This window comes from Ornithorhynchus anatinus, chromosome X1 (assembly GCF_004115215.2).
Source record: "Ornithorhynchus anatinus isolate Pmale09 chromosome X1, mOrnAna1.pri.v4, whole genome shotgun sequence".
NCBI lineage: Eukaryota > Metazoa > Chordata > Mammalia > Monotremata > Ornithorhynchidae > Ornithorhynchus > Ornithorhynchus anatinus.
Genome location: NC_041749.1, coordinates 70735936 through 70752811, shown reverse-complemented (window position 1 = coordinate 70752811; position 16876 = coordinate 70735936). Strand labels below are relative to the sequence as shown.

General features: G+C 41.7%; 1 protein-coding gene across 5 annotated transcripts in view; it reads right to left on the bottom strand.

The window, feature by feature from the left end:
- Positions 1–16876, bottom strand: part of DNAH12 (dynein axonemal heavy chain 12) — a 132610-nt gene that overhangs the window by 104841 nt on the left and 10893 nt on the right. For all 5 annotated transcript variants that reach the window (XM_029050561.2, XM_029050564.2, XM_029050563.2 and 2 more), the window contains exons 7-15: positions 16623–16781; positions 16195–16390; positions 13562–13750; positions 12652–12808; positions 11540–11631; positions 10215–10393; positions 8549–8684; positions 7164–7289; positions 2335–2469 (exon numbers count right to left, since the gene is read on the bottom strand). In XM_029050561.2, coding sequence (XP_028906394.1) covers positions 2335–2469; positions 7164–7289; positions 8549–8684; positions 10215–10393; positions 11540–11631; positions 12652–12808; positions 13562–13750; positions 16195–16390; positions 16623–16781 — 1369 coding nt within the window. The remainder of the gene's footprint in view (positions 1–2334; positions 2470–7163; positions 7290–8548; positions 8685–10214; positions 10394–11539; positions 11632–12651; positions 12809–13561; positions 13751–16194; positions 16391–16622; positions 16782–16876) is intronic.

Below are 16876 nucleotides of genomic sequence, written 5' to 3'. Positions count from 1 at the left end.
TATTTACTGAGTGCTTACTGTGTGCAGAGCACTGTACTAAGTGCTTGGGAAAGTACAACACAATAGAGTTGGTAGACAAGATCCTTGCCCACAAGGAGCTTACAGTCTATGTCTCTTTGTTTTTCACTCCTTGAACACATGGTATAGTGCAATCAGGCTCAGAGATCCAAACTCTCAGGAGATGTCACAAGAGTCCACAGTATGTGCCGGCCTGATCTGCAATTGGAGCAGAGGGTTAACATTTTGGGGACCCTAAACGGGGTGAAACCTACAACTTGTGAGAAATGCTTTGGAGTCTTCTCAAGAAAGAGATCTCTCTCCTCAAACTCCAGACTAGGTATAAGAGTTAGAGGACTAAATTTTGCCCTCCATCCCTAGTTTACCGGGACTACACAGATCCCCATCTGAATTTCTAGTGGTCAGATATTCTCTTTCTCTGATTGGAGATGGTCTGTGAACCAAAATAGCTTTTGTATATCACTTTTATTCCCAAAGCACTATTATATTACTTATCTTATTTTTTCCCTTCCAACAATCCTGCAAGATAGGTAAAAAGGTTGGTGATCAATACTACCATTTTGCAGATGAAGAAACTGAGGTACAGAGAGGTTAAGTGATTTGTCCAAGATCATACAATAGGTGAGTGGCAGATCTCACATTCAAACCCAGATCAACCAATCAATCTTATTTATTGAGCACTTGCTGTTTACAAAGAACTTGGGAAAGAGCAATATAACAAAGTCAGCAAACACTTTCCTTGCCCACAACTAGCTTATTGCTTAGAGGGGGAGACGGACATTAACATAAATAAATTACAGATATGTTCATAAGTGCTGTGGGGCTGAAGGAAAGGTGAATAAAGGGAGCAACTTCAAGTGCAAAGGTGATGCAGAAGGGAGTGGGAGAAGAAGAAATGAGGGGTTTACTCTGGGAAGGCCTCTAAGAGGAGATGTGTTTTTAATAAGGCTTTGAAAGTGGAGAGAGTTATCACCTATCGGTTATGAAGGGAGAGGGAGCTCCAGGTCAGAAGAAGGATGTGGGTGAGGGGTCGGCATTGAGATGGACAAGATCGAATTTCAGTGGGTACGCTGACAGAGGAGGGAAGTGTGTGGGCTGGATTGTAGCAGGAAATCAGGGAGGTAAGGTAGGAGGGGTAAGGTGTTTGAGTGCTTTAAAGCCTATGATAAAGAACTTCTGTTTGATGTGGAGGTGGATGGGCAACCACTGGAAGTTCTTGAGGAGTGGGGAAATGTGGTTCTCCAGCTTCCAGACCAGAACTCTTTTTTTTTTTTTAATGCTATTTGTCACATGCTCACTTTGTGTCAAGCACTGTTCTAAGCACTGGGGTAGATAGGAGTTTATGAGGTTGGACAAAGCCCCTGTCCCACATGGAGCTCACAGTCTAAGGAGGGAAGAAACTACAGCAAAGAGAAATGAAGTGACTTGCCCAAGGCCACACGGCAAGCAACTAGCAGAATCAATATTAGAACCCAGGTCCTCTGACTCCCAGGCCTGTGCTCTTTTCATTAGGCCACGCCCTTCCACTTCACCCCCCTCTGCCAAATTTGAGACCATCTATCAGCTGGCAATCTTCTCTCTCCCTTCAGTGACATTGTCCGAATAGGATAGAGGCAAGCTCTAATTGGAGTTAGTCTCTGCCCAGTTGGATTAAACAGATAGTACTGAGATGATCTCCAGTGAGACAAAGACACTCTCCAGTCAAAGTCCATTTCTGATCAGAAAGGCTCGGTTTCCCTCCAATACAAACCATATGGATTTACTTCCTCTGTTCAACCCTCCCTTAACACCACAGCATTTATGTACATGTCTGCAAGTTATTCATGCATAGTAAGGTCTGACTCCCCCTCTAGATTGCAAGCTTGTTGTGGGCAGGGAACTTGTCTACCTATTCTGTTATATTGTATCCAAGGGCTTAGTACAGTGCTCTGCATGAGGTATCCATTCATGTTTCCATCCTCATTTTCCTCCTAGCTGTAATTTATTCTATCTCCCACATTAGATTATAGGATCTTAAGGGCAGAGATCATGGCTATTTTTTTTATTTGTTTTTTTTTTTACCTCTAGAGTACTCTTCCAGGCACTTAATAGGGCATTTCTCACATAGTAGACACTCGTAAATACTAATGATTGACTGATGAAAATGAATGAATAAATGAAATAAAAACAGTAAATTCAGTATTACAATTAGAGGATTTTGAGCCACAATCAAATATATTCACATTGGTATTTACTTTACAACTTTATCATGTCTAATAGCATTAATGCTATTAACTTTCTTATTTTAAATATATCCCCAATATATATTTACCAGACCTGGTTTATTCGATCCAATTCCGTATAATCGCTCAGCTCTTCTATGCAGGTTTCCAGCTTTTCCATTTCCAGAATAAGTTTCTCTCTCTTTGCCAGTAGTTCAATTTCACCTTTAAGCTTAGCACCCTCAATCAGCTTTTAAAAGGATAATTTAAATATATTTATCATGAGGGCAAAAGGTTTCTCAAAACAATCAAAACAGAATGCATAAATATCTGGTGCCACCAATACAGAGACACATGACAGTCTGCGGTCAGGTAAGAAAACAAAATAATGACAGAACTGCCCCACTAACTGTCAGGTACTGAGTTCTTAGGTGTTAACAAAACCATGACTTAGAAAACTAGAGGTGTAAGGAACAAACCAAAGCAAAGCAACCACAGTAACTACCACCTTCCCTCCCACCACTGAGAGCCTCTGTTCCCGACATGCTGTGTGACAGACACAATCCTTCCTCGGGAACTGGAACTGGCTTTTCTCTGGGCCATCGAAGGGAATAGAATCCTCCATCCCATCCTGCCTCCACCACCCTGAGGGGAAAGAGAAATGCACCGGCAGCCCAAGGTCACCACAAAACCCTGGGGAGACTGGTGGCTACTGCTGCTGTGGCTTAGGGTGTGCCTTGGACTCTGTGCCATGAGGAGCCGGAAACTCTTTCCCTCTAGCCATAGCACTCTGCTGATTTGAATATGTCCTTGTGTTTCAGTATTGCACTGTTTCATCACCTCTCACGTGTCTGTCTCCAGTCCCTTTTCCCCAACTTATATACATATATTCATCAATATATTCATCTTCAGCTATTCATCATATACTCATCAATACTTCACAGAGTATTAAGCCAGACAAAATGGATTCTTCCTATAACTGGGTAACTACTTTTATGGCTAATCGGGTGAAAACATCTTCTTTTAAATCTTGGAGTGATGAAATTATGTGTCCCTCGATTCAACATACTCATTATTTTAATTTCTAGCTAATGATCATAATGTTAAATCACTTTGAGAAAACTGAATGAAATTTGGTAGAATATAGTTCTAGAATTTTCTTTTTAGAAGTCAGAAACATTTCACTTTTTTCAAGCAACTCTAAAGAGTCACTATCACCTCTATTATATAAAAGAGGTGAGTCACTGTCATGTACTACATGCCGACTTGCAACCCATTCATTCGTTCAATCGTATTTATTGAGCTCTTGCTGTGTGCAGAGCAATGAACTAGATGCTTGCACTGTACTAAGTGCTTATGACTCATTTCTTGTAACCGATGGAGTTAAGCTGATGAAAGGGTTGCTCATTAGACTGTAAGCTCGTTGTGGGCAGGGAATGTGTCTGTATATTGGTATACTCACCCAAGCACTTAGTACAGTGCTCTGCACACGATAAGTGCTCCATAAATACGATTGACTGACTGACATTGCTTGACTGTTATAATAATGTTGGTATTTGTTAAGCGCTTACTATCTGCAGAGCACTGTTCTAAGCGCTGGGGTAGACACAGGGGAATCAGGTTGTCCCACGTGGGGCTCACAGTCTTAATCCCCATTTTACAGATGAGGTAACTGAGGCACAGAGAAGTTAAGTGACTTGCCCACAGTCACACAGCTGACAAGTGGCAGAGCTGGGATTCAAACTCATGACCCCTGACTCCAAAGCCTGTGCTCTTTCCACTGAGCCACACTGCTTCTCTATCCCCTGCTTCTTGTTATCCCCTCTCCCACCCCCACTCCCCCAAGGGCCAGGGACAATGTCCGAATTCCCACCTGTGTACGCTTTACCAGAGCTTATACAGTACTCTGCACACAGTAGGCACTTAATAACTCTTACTACTACTATACCTACTACACATAAGGTTAGAGACTCTATGGCTTCGATTCACTGGGCAGAGTTCAAGAAGGTTTGTGATGATCTAATGAGCATTCTAGGCCAGCACTAAACATGATAACTATGAATAATGAAGGAATAAGCATGTATAAAAATCCTTTTACTTACCTTTCATACTGTCAGTTTGATATAATACTAGTACAAATTACTCTGGAAAAATGATGACCTCACTGATAGTTCATTTTCCTGGCCTTTTCACAAATCGCTCATTTTTCACTTAGAGCCGATAATTCATTCATTCAATAGTATTTCTTGAGTGCTTACTATGTGCAGAGCACTGTACTAAGCGCTTGGAATGTACAATTCAGCCACAGATAGAGACAATCCCTGCCCAATGACGGGCTCACAGTCTAAACATAACAAATGCAAAAATTACCCTAAACACTGTGAAGGGATCTTGAACAATGTGAAGCACAATACAAAACTGCGCATTAGGCACGAATCCATCTTACCTTCATGTGGTAATGCCATGGGTGTCCAGAAAGAGTATGGCCGATTCGATATGACAGATATTGGGCTTAGTATGCATCATAATAATAACGGTATTTGTTAAGCGCTCACTACAAGATAATCAGGTCAGACGCAATCCCTGTCCCACATGGGGCTCACAGTCTAAATAGGAGGAAGAACAGGCACTGAATCCCCATTTTACAGATTAGGAGAGCGAGGCACTGAGAAATTAAGTGACTCATCCAAGGTCACACAGCAGGCAAGTGGCCAAGCCGGAATATGAACTGTCTACACTCGCTGCCTAGAATTCCTTAACTCCAATTCTCTCCTGGACCCCCTCCAATCTGGCTTCCGTCCCCTCCACTCTACCGAGACTCCTCTCTCAAAGGTCACCCATGACCTCCTTCTTGCCAAATCCAATGGCTCCTACTCTATGCTAATCCTCCTTGACCTCTCAGCTGCCTTTGACACTGTAGACCATCCACTTCTCCTCCACACCTTATCTCACCTTGGCTTCGCGGACTCCATCCTCTCCTGGTTCTCCTCTTATCTCTCTGGCCGGTCATTCTCGGTCTCCTTCGCAGGCTCCTCCTCCCCCTCCCATCCTCTAACTGTTGGGGTTCCTCAAGGGTCAGTTCTTGGCCCTCTTCTGTTCTCCATCTACACTCGCTCCCTTGGTGAACTCATTCGCTCCCATGGCTTCAACTATCATCTTTGTGCAGATGACACACAAATCTACATCTGTGCCCGTTCTCTTCCCCTCCCTTCAGGTTCGTATCTCCTCCTGCCTCCAGGACGTCTCTACCTAGATGTCTGCCCGCCACCTAAAACTCAACATGTCCAAAACTGAGCTCTTTATCTTCCCTCCCAAGCCCTGTCCTCTTCCAGACTTCCCTATCACTGTGGACCATCCTTCCCATCTTTCAAGCCTGCAACCTTGGTGGCATCTTTGACTCGGCTCTCTCATTCACCCCACACATCCAATCTGACACCAAGACCTGCCGGTCTCACCTTTATAATATCGCCAAGATCGGCCCTTTCCTCTCCACCCAAACGGCTATCTTACTGGTACAGGTTCTCATAATATCCCGACTGGATTATTGTGTCAGCCTTCTCTCTGATCTCCCTTCCTCCCATCTCTCCCCGCTCCAGTCTATTCTTCATTCTGCTGCCCGGATCATCTTCCTGCAGAAACGCTCTGGGCATGTCACTCCCCTTCTTAAAAACCTCCAGTGGTTGCCTATCAACCTCCGCACGAAACAAAAACTTCTCACTCTAGGCTACAAGGCTCTCCATCACCTTGCCCCCCCTACCTTCTTTCTTTCTACTGCCCACCCCGTAGGCTCTGCTCCTCTGCCACCCACCTCCTCACCGTCCCCCGTTCTCGCCTATCCCGCTGTCGACCCCTGGGCCACGTTCTCTTGCTGTCCTGGAATGCCCTCCCTCCTCACCTCCACCAAACTAATTCTCTGCCCCTCTTCAAAGCACTACTGAGAGCTCACCTCCTCCAAGAGGCCTTCCCAGACTGAGCTTCCCCTTTTCCCTCTACTCCCTCTGCTGCCTCTCTACCCCCGCCTTCACCTCCTCTCAGCTAAGCCCCCTTCTCCCCTGCTTTCCTTCTGCTCCTCCCCTTCTCCCTTTTCCTCCCCTCAGCACTGTGCTCGTCTGCTTATTTGTATATATTTTTATTACCCTATTTATTTTGTTAATGAGATGTACATCCCCTTGATTCTATTTATTGCTATTGTTTTAATGAGATGTACATTCCCTTGATTCTATTTATTGCTTTTGTTTTTGTCTGTCTGTCTCCCCCGATTAAGCCCGTCAATGGGCAGGGACTGTATCTGTTGTCGAATTGTACATTCCATGCGCTTAGTACAGTGCTCTGCACATAGTAAGCGCTCAATAAATACTACTGAATGAATAAGGACCCAGGTCCTCTGAATCCCAGGTCCAGGCACTTTCCACTACACTACACTGCTTCTCGGTAGTGATAGAGCCTTAACTTGCCACAAAGCGGCACACTGAGGAGGAGTGGAACCGGCAACAGACACAGTAGTCGCCTGTCATTCACGGAGTGATTCTTCATTTCAAACAAGTGTGTGAAGCAGGATTAAAGGGATGAGGCAAAGAAAGGTTGCTTTCCTCTGGCCTGCATCACACCTCTTTCGTGTATTCTGGAAAGGAGGACTGAAGGGTAGAGCTCAAAAAGGCCAAGAATCAAATTCAGTAATTTCAAATTTCAGAAGTAACCTGGTAAGTAGCAGAGTACACATCATTTCCTAAAAACATAAACTGAATATTTGTAAACCAGAAACTATTCCATAAAATTCAAGTGGAAATCAAAATAAATATAATTAATTCCCAAAATTCTAAAAGCTAACCTGCTGCCGAGTTCCAAAAGACATTGGGAAAAATCATTACACACAACCAAATAGCCAACAGCAAAGAGAACTAATGCATAAACTATTAAACTATAGAATAGACATGGAAAACATACTTCATCATTTTTATCAAAGATAGGATTAATATTCCGAGGCCACATGAGGACCTTTGCATTTAACATTAAATCTTCTGGAATAAAATTGAAAACATCTAAAAGATAAGCCATTTGCCGGTAGGATTCCTGTGAAAGAAATTGTTCAAGGTTAATAGTTTTGATCATGACATAATATACAGAAAATCTAAAATAAACTGCCACCAAAAGTTCCTGATGCTCTTCCAATTCTCATTCTAAAACGTACTGTAAGATGACAGAATTGCTTTGTTTTGGATGCAACTACACTAAAATAGTTGAATGGCACAACTAAATCAATTGGGCAGTTGGTTCCATACCACACGCCTGGGCGTTTCATTTTGACGTGGATTTCTACTTTAGAAATTAATCTAAGACAAGAGCATCAAATTTAAATTTCTTTGCATAAACACATAGGTGGGCTGGTTTTTGCTGAGGAAGTCCAAAGACAATGGGGAGAATCCATCAATCGGTGCTATTTATTGTGCACTTACTGTGTGCAGAGCACACAGTACTAAGCACTTGGGAGAGTGTAACACTAGGTAGGAAGAATCCCTGGCCTCAAGAAGCTTAGAGTCAAGAGGACTCTACTCTGGTTTTTCTCCCTCTCTATAGCTTTGGGAGCTACTTGGAAGAACCAGGGAAGGCTGTCATTTTTTAAATTAGTTCTCTATCTACACCACTTATTATTCCATCATTTACCCAGTGCCCCCATCTCTATTTCTCCCCCTTCTCTATTTCTCTCTTCCATTGTCTCTCTCCTCCTTCTATAACACAACCATATTATTGTCTCCATCTCCACAGGCATCCAATGAATAGCCAAACATGGCTTTCTGTTTCCCACAATCACATATACACACCACTCCAATTGTCCCAACACAAAAACCCACAAGTCCACAGACACATGCTATCTCTTCCCCCAGTCAAGAGCTTATTGAGTGCTTACTGGGTGCAGAGTACTGTTTTAAGCATTTGGAAAAGTACAATATAGTAGATCGATAGTCATGATCCCTACTCACGACGTTAATCCTAAGGTTGCCCTCATGCAGTGACCTAAATTAAGGAAAACTCCTGTTGCGGAACTCATCCACATGACCCTTTCTTCCAATGCCATGGCATGGTGTACTCGGGCAGGGATACATTATCGGAAGAGCAACTCCTAATTCTCTCATCACATTCCATCCAAAACAGGCTTGTTTTGGCAGAAGGGAGTATAGAAAAATCTAGGATAAAGGTTTAAAAACACCTCTGTGATTTTTTTCAAGTCTTTAAAAGCCTAATTAGAGGTCCTGTGCACTATAAGAAAAACCAAGCCACCCCTGATCAAATCTGTCCTGCACGCAAGTTGTATCTTAAAATAAAAAACTTACCTTGATTCTTGAATTCAACTGCTCAATCCCCACAGTCCTAGCCATTTCTACATAAGACACAAGTTGAATCATTTCTTCCGTAGTTTGGGGAATTCTTAATGCATTATCTTTGATCCTTTCAAATTCAATGCATATCCTGAAAATAATAATAATGGTGGTATGTGTGAAGCATTATTATGAGCCAAGCACTGTGCTAAGTGCTGGTGCGGGTACAAGCTAATATATTTTGACAATCAATTTTATGTTATAAGCAAATTAAGTATAAAGAAATCATGGTAACTGAAGATAATTGGCTACACTCATGAAAAAGAAACAGTAATGAAAAGGATACATTCATCAGCCACTTTCCAAACTCTGAAACCTCTGAATCTGGCCTGAGAGAGTTGGGGCAAGAGAGGAACAGCTTGAATGGTAGAAGTGTTTTGGGGGTTTTTTTTTAATTGCAGTTTTATTATTATACTTGCAGCAATAGCGGATCTTCCCTAATTAGAGGTAGAACTTTTTTCTACATTTATCTCTGTCCCTTTTTTTCCTTTTTCTTTTTTTTGATGCTATTTGTTAAGCACTTACTATGTGCCAGCCCTGTATTATACCCTGAGGTAGATACAAGCTAATCAGGTTGGACACAGTCCATGTCCCACATGGGGCTACCTGTCCTAATCCCCATTTTACAGATGAGGTAACTGAGGCCCAGGGAAGTTAAATGACTTGCCCAAGGTCGCACAGCAGACAAGTGACAGAGCCAAGATTAGAACCCATATTCTTCCAACTCTCATGCCCATGTTCATTTCATCAGGCCACATTGCTTCTCTTGTCTACTACTGCCTCCTCTCCCAACCCACTTCTGTCCTCTTCTGCTAGGTTCCTCAACTCTTCTGTTGGCCTGTTTGTTTCGACCCCTCTCCATTGGTCTCCCCATCTCCTTACTGATCTGTCACTCTCTCAGTCCTTCTACTCTCCTCCCTGGTGCCACCTCTTGTTTGCAAAATAAAGGACAAATTTTGTAATGGTTTGTCCAAAAAAGATCACACCTGGAGAAAAACAGAAGGGATGCAATTTTTACTTTGGCAGCATATCACCAGCAATCCCAGAGAACTTCCCATGGAAATCCTTCCATTTCCATGATACACAAGATCACACAGACTAGAAAACAACTGGCTTCTTGGTCCAGCCTCTCTGTTCCAGAAATTGTGTCCTAAGAGCTTTTTTGCCATAGCCAAGTGGACCCCAGACCAAACTGCTTTGAGAAGCACTGCTGTAGAGACTCCCACCCAGCAAAATGGCGGATACTTATTTCAGTACATTCTTTTGACTGTATTTATTAAGTGATTACTGTATGCAGAGCACTGTACTAATAATAACAATAACAATGATGATGGTATTTGTTAAGCGCTTACTATGTGCCAAGCACTGTTCTAAGTGCTAGGGTAGATACAAGGTAATCAGGTTGTCCCACAAGGGGCTCAGTCTTCATCCCCATTTTACAGATGAGGAAACTGAGGCACAGTGAAGTTAAGTGGCTTGCCCAAGGTCACACAGCAGACAAGTCACGGAGCCGGGATTAGAATCCACGACCTCCAACTTCCAAGCCCGGTTTCTTTCCACTAAGCCACGCTGCGCTTGTCCGCACATAATCTCTAAGGATTGATCAATTACTTCTACTTACCTTTCGCCTTCTTGTCTGAGTTTTGCAGCTATGTTATTCAGCAACATATTTGCATATTTTTGTACTCTTTCCACCAATCCCTTCTTTATATCTTCACAATCCAAGCGCATCATAGGGAAGTGAACCACATTTGGCAACAAGCTGATTTCATTGGCAAGGTTGAAAAATCTGTCTACAAACTTCAACAAACAAAACAGGTTAAATTGCAAACTTCAACTCTGTCGTTAATTTCACGGTTTTAAAAAGTGCTAGTGCAAAGAAATCCCAGTTTCTCTAATCCCTCTTTCTCCCCTGCCACCTTGAATCTGTCTCCAGAGTTGAACAAGCCCAGCAGTAACCATGGTCAGCTTTCTGGAAACTGAATGCCCCTTGCTGAACCTTGCCTGAGGCTTTCTTCTGATGAGGCTGAAGTGCTGCAAGTACAGAAATCCCACTCTGTGAAGGGCCAGGATAGATGGGCTTCAAAGCAGCCCTCCACACAAACGGGGCTTCTGTTCCAGCAGGGCTCCAGTATCAAGGTAAATTCTGCTTGTCCAGAAAAACTCCACTAATAAGTATTAATAATAATAATGATAGTTGTGGTATTGGTTAAGCACTATGTGTCCAGCACTGTACTAAGCTCTGGGGGAGATACAAGATAATCAGGTCCCCCTCGGAGCTCCCGATCTAAGGAGGGAGAAACGGGCATTAAATCCCCATTTCACAGATGAGGGAACTGAGGCACAGAGAAGTGAAGTGACTTGTCCACGGTCACCCAGAGGGCAACTGGTAGAGGTGGGATTAGAACCCAGGTGGCTTTAGAACCCAGGTCCTCTTACTCCCAGGCTCGGGCACTTTCCACTGGACCAGGCTGCTTCCAAAGTGGTTGGATTCTGGTTTACTATACACTGATGGAATTGACTTCTATTTTATAGTAGTTGAATAATCTTATCTCATAACCTGATACTTACTTTCATTAAAACACCATTTTCAATCACTCCATAATTTTCTAAAAAATTCTCCAGCGTGATTGAAACCATAGATTTCAATTAACTAAAACATCTAACAAGGGAGTCATTTTTACATATATATGTCAGTATTCAAGGAATTTTAAGGCTAAATCATCTATAATGGAAAGTAAATTATCCAAACATTAGTTATCCAAATCTAAAGTTAATTCAGTTAATAAGAATGCTTGTGAAACCAACGGTGATGTGAACCAAGCTGGGTCACAATTAATTATAATGAAATAGAGTAGAAAGCAATTATCTAAACTACGAGTTTAAAAAGGTATCAATTTTTCAAAATAACACCCCAAAAAAGGAATTAATAAAATGTAAACCTACTTCCACATAGTCATCAAAATTGTGATCTTCTGCCTGAAAAGTCATTATTCGTGTAACTGCAGTCCCATCCAAAAGCCAACCATATTTTTCAACTGAAAATAATCAAATTGGCCAAAAAAAAAAATCAATGGTATTTAATGAGCTCTTGCTGTGTGCAGAGCACAGTACTAGGCATTTGGGAGAGTACGATATAACAAAGTCGGTAGACATCTTCCCTACCCACAAGAAGCTTGCAATCTAGAGGGGGAGACAGACATTAAATTACAGATGGAGGAAATAGTAGAGTATAAGGATATGTACATAAGTGCTGTGGAGCTGGGGTGAGCATCAAAGTGATTGAGGGATACACAAGCAAATATATAGGCAATGCAAAAGGGAGGGCAGGGAGGGAAGATGAGGGCTTAGTAAGGCATGGCTTCTTGGAGATGTGGTTTTAGGAGGGTTTTGAAAGTAGGGAAAGTAGTGGGCTGTTGGATATGAAGGGGAACAGAGTTTCAGGCCAGAGGGAGGCTGGGGGCCAGGGGTCAGCAACAGGATAGGCAAGATTGAGGGTCAGAGAACAGGCTGGTGTTTAAGAGATGTGTGCAGGCTGGATTGTAATTAAAGATCAGCAAAGTACGGTAGGAGGGAGAGAACTGATTGAGTGACTTAAAGCCAAGGGTAAGAAGTTTCTGGCTGATGTAAAGGTGGACGGGCAACCACTGGAGGTTTTTGAGGAGTGGAGGACGTGGTCTGAATGGTTTTTCCGAAAAATGATACAGACAGCAGAATGAAGCGTGGACTGGAGAAAGAAGAAACAAGAGGTAGGGAGGTCAGTGAGAAGGCCGATGCAATAGTCACCGTGATAGCAGTTTGGATGGAGAGGAAAGGATAGATTTTAGCGATGTTGTGAAGGCAGAACTGACAGGATCCGGTGACAGACTGAATGTGTGGGTTGAATAAGAGAGGTGAATTGAGGATTATGCCAAGATTATGGGCTAGTGAGACAGGGAGGATTGGGGTGACAGGAAACTCACAGGGAGGAACACATCACTAAAGAAAAACCTGCATTTGGCTAAATTCCTCTAGCAAAAAAGTGTTCTTTATATTTAAAAAAGTTTACTCCCACATACCATATTCCTCAAGATGGTCTTTTGGACCCTGTAAATTCAAGTTCACTGCTTCCTTTAGTTTAAAAACGGCCCAGGTCACGACTTGTTCAGGAAGTTCTGCATTAATCATCACAGGTGTTGGTGCTCCCAATAGCCAAGAATTTACAGTTTGGACATGCTAGGATAAACGCAAATGACAGTGGCTATTATAAATGACAAATTAAATGAATGTATGGTTCATATGCGTTTAATGGCATTTTCTATAATAATGCCCTTTCAACTTTCTCAAATTCTATAAATACTACTTTTATACATTTACTGTTAAGCTTGACTATACAAGGCAAATATTTTTAGACAGTCTAAAATGTAGGCTTTCGATTCTGCAGTATTGTATGGCACAAAACTCTGTCCTCTTCTGTTTGATTTGTCTATAAGAAACTAGAAAGAAACTAAAGATGAAAAGAGTGCAAACTTAACTAGAAGTGTCTCATTGGCTGCCAATTCGAAGTTTATTTTTGGGAAAACTCTCAATCTGGCTAGAACACACTAATATGAATCAAAAGTTCAGTTGAGACATTTTTAGATACTAGCTCCTCCACTTTAAGAAACTAATGTACATATTCATATTGATCCATCAATCATATTGATTGAGCACTGTGCAGAGCACTGTGTTAAGTGCTTGGGAGAATACAATATAACAGAGTTGGTAAACACGTCATTATTTTATTCCTTCCCAAAAGGTTTGCTCTGGTGTAGACAAGGGCTAAGACCAAAATTAAGTTTTTGGGATGGAGTAAAATAGAAAAGGGAAACAATATGCTCACCCTTCCAACATAATGTTATCGCTTTTTATGTACAATGATCCTGTTCAACCCAAATCATTTACTTATTTCAAGTATTATATAAGTTCAGAAATGAAGAGCAACTATACCTGCAAAGTCTCTGTTATCCGAACCACCAAACTCAGAACGGTATCTTCCAAATCTTGAAAGGTGGGATAAAACTTCATTTTTTCTTCATCGAGTATCAATTCCATCTTAAATAATGGTAGCAAATCTTGATCTCCAAAGACAAAGACTTCTACAAGGCCTTCCACTGTTTTTATCAATAGTGCTCTCAGCTAGACAATAGTATATACATTTAGAAAATTCAAAACTCTCTTGGATTTTACTCGGTTATTTGGTTCTTTGGTAAATTTAAAGCCTATTTGATAACTTTCCTTAAGGCAATCAATCAGCTCTCTCCCGTCTATCCACCCACTCTCTTTCCCTGCTACAACCCAGCTCTTACTACACATTCCTCTCAAGCTGACCTACTTGCTGTGCCTCACTCTCATCTCTCCTACCACCAATCTCTGCTCAGGCCTTTCCGCTGCCTAGATCTTCTTTCCACTTTAAATCCCACAGACCATGCCTCTCCCCATCCTCAAGGTCCTTCTGAAATCACTTATCCTTTAAGAAGCCTTTCCCCAGTTAATTAATTCAAAACAATATTATTTTTATTATAGTGGAATGAGCGAGTAAAGAGGCACAGGTGCAGCACCTGATGACGAACATGTTAGAACTGGAAGGACAAAACCCATTTGTGGATGCTGGGCCATAGAACCATAGACCAGCAGATGGTTGCCTGGGTAGCTGCCTCCAGATTTACTAAGGTCATAGCCAACCGAAGGACTGAAGCTCCTCTGTCATTTACAATGGACAACTCCATCACCATCCTTCATCATCAGAGTGAAAAAAACTAAGTTATCCAACTATATTTCCAGCCTCACTCTGTATAAATTTTACCTTTTTTTTTTTTTTTTGGACTAATGCTTAGGGCCCAGGACAGATTTCTTGATATAAAAGTAGCAGTGTGGCCTACTGGATAAACCACGGGCCTGGGAGTCAGAAGGTCCTGGGTTGTAATCCTGGCTCCACTACTTGTCTACTGTGTGACCCTGGACAAGTCACTTAACTTGTATTTCAGTTACTTCATCTGTAAATGCAGATTAAGACTGTGAGCCCCATGTGGGACATGGACTGTGAGAAGCAGCGTGGCTTAGTGGAAAGAGCACAAGCTTGGGAGTCAGAGATTATAGGTTCAAATCCTGACTCTGCCACTTGTCAGCTGTGTGACTTTGGGCAAGTCACCTAACTTCTCTATGCCTCAGTTACCTCATTTGTAAAATTAGGACTATTGTGAGCCCTACGTGGAACTATCTGATAACCTTGTATCTGCCCCAGAACTTAGAACAGTGCTTGGCACATAGTAAGTGCTCAAGCACTTAGTACTGTGCTCTGCACATAGTAAGTGCTCAATAAATACTATTAAATGAATGAACAAATACTATATTATTAGCTTGTATCAACCCCAGCGCTTAGTACAGTGCCTGGCACGCAGTAAGCACTTAAATACCATAAAGAAATTTTTAAAAATAAATAAGAGGAGATCAGTGTACATATTCAATCCTGTGGAGGGAAAAGAATAAGACACTAGCAAGTCCATCTTTGACTTGTCCGACTCAAGTTGGGGGTTTCGATCAATTCAGAATAACAAACTCCAAATAGACTTCCCTATCCCAGAGCGTTTTCTGCATATATACAGTCTACACTTCTTTTTGCTCTTTTCTGCCATGTTGATTACAAAAATCAGTCATATTTACTGAGCGCTTACTGCATACAGAGCACTGTATGAGGTTCTTGGAAGAGTATGACCCAGAGTTGGGAAACACGTTCCCTGCTGACAACGAGCTTACAGTCTAGAGAGGGAGACAGAAATTGATATAAATAAATTGTGGATACCTACAAAAGTGCTGTGGGGTCGAGGGAGGGGTGAATAAAGGGTGCAAACCCAAGTACAAGGGAGACACTCCAAAAGCGAACAAAGGAATGGCAGACTGTAGCAGCAGCAACAGCAGCAGTAAAGGAAGTAGTATTCATTTAGTCGTATGTATTGAGCGCTCACTGTGTGCAGAGCACCGTACTAGGCGCCTGGGAAAGTACAAGACAACAAACAATGACATTCCCTGCCCACAACGAGCTTACAGTTTAGAAGGATGAGGAATAGCGGTAGCAACAGCGGCAAAAATGGCATGTATTGAATGCCTGCTTTTCTGTGGTGCCCTGCACTCTATGCATGTTCCCTGCCATAGAGCTTTTGTCAGCCAGTCAATAGTATTTATTGAGTACTTACTGGGTGCAGAGCACAGTGCTAAGCGCTTGGGAGAGCACAATGCAACAATATAACAGACACATTCCCTACCCACAACGAGCTTACAGTTTAATGGGCAATCCTTTTGTCAGCCTAACTCAAGCGGTTACAAGAAATTAGTTACCTGAATGGGTTGCAAGTAGGCATCTAGCACATGACAGTGACTCACGGCTCTTTAGAATTGCTTGAAAACAGTGAAATATTTCTGACTTCTAAAAAGAAAATTCTAGAATGATACTCTACAGTGTTTCGTTCAGTTTTCCCAAAGTGATTTAACATTAAGATCATTAGCTAGAAATCAAAATAATGAGTATGTTGAATAAAGTGGCACATAATTTGATCATTCAGCGATATAACAGAAAATCTTTTCACCTGATTAGCCATAAGGGTAGTCACACAGTTATAGAAAGAATCCATTTTGTCTGGCATAATGCTCTGTAAATGCTCCATTGTGAGGAATATATGGATAACCTTTGGAAACCATACATTCATCAACTTCTCTTCAGTTTTTTTTGCACTTATAGACACGTCATTTTTCAGGCCTTCACAATCAATTGGACCTTTAATCCTATTTAACAGTAAAATGAAAAAGACAACCATGATAGTTATGTAAACGGATGAGAAACAATCAATAAATTTGTCCTAGGCGAGCCTTTCAAAATCCCACTAACTAAAAATATATTTTCAAGATGAGAAACTCCTACATTCTGGAGACCAAGCTGGGGAAAGGATACTTACCAAAATGAAAGTAAACAGAATGAAATGAGCAATTCTCTTAAATGATAATTAGCAGACTTTACCTGAATGCTGTTAAGTCTATTACATACAAATCAGTAAATGTTGTATAACAATAGCTCAGTAATGCTCTCATGGCTGGGTGAAGAATATGTAAATTAGAAAGCATTTGCTTTTTGGCTCGTACAAACTCAGTATGCCAACGACGGGGAAATGACAGGCCTCTAAAAAAAAAATCAGAAAAAATGATACAATAAGATATGCCATACACTTTACAGGAGAAAATTTTGCTACAGATCTTCAAATTTCCAGTTTTTTC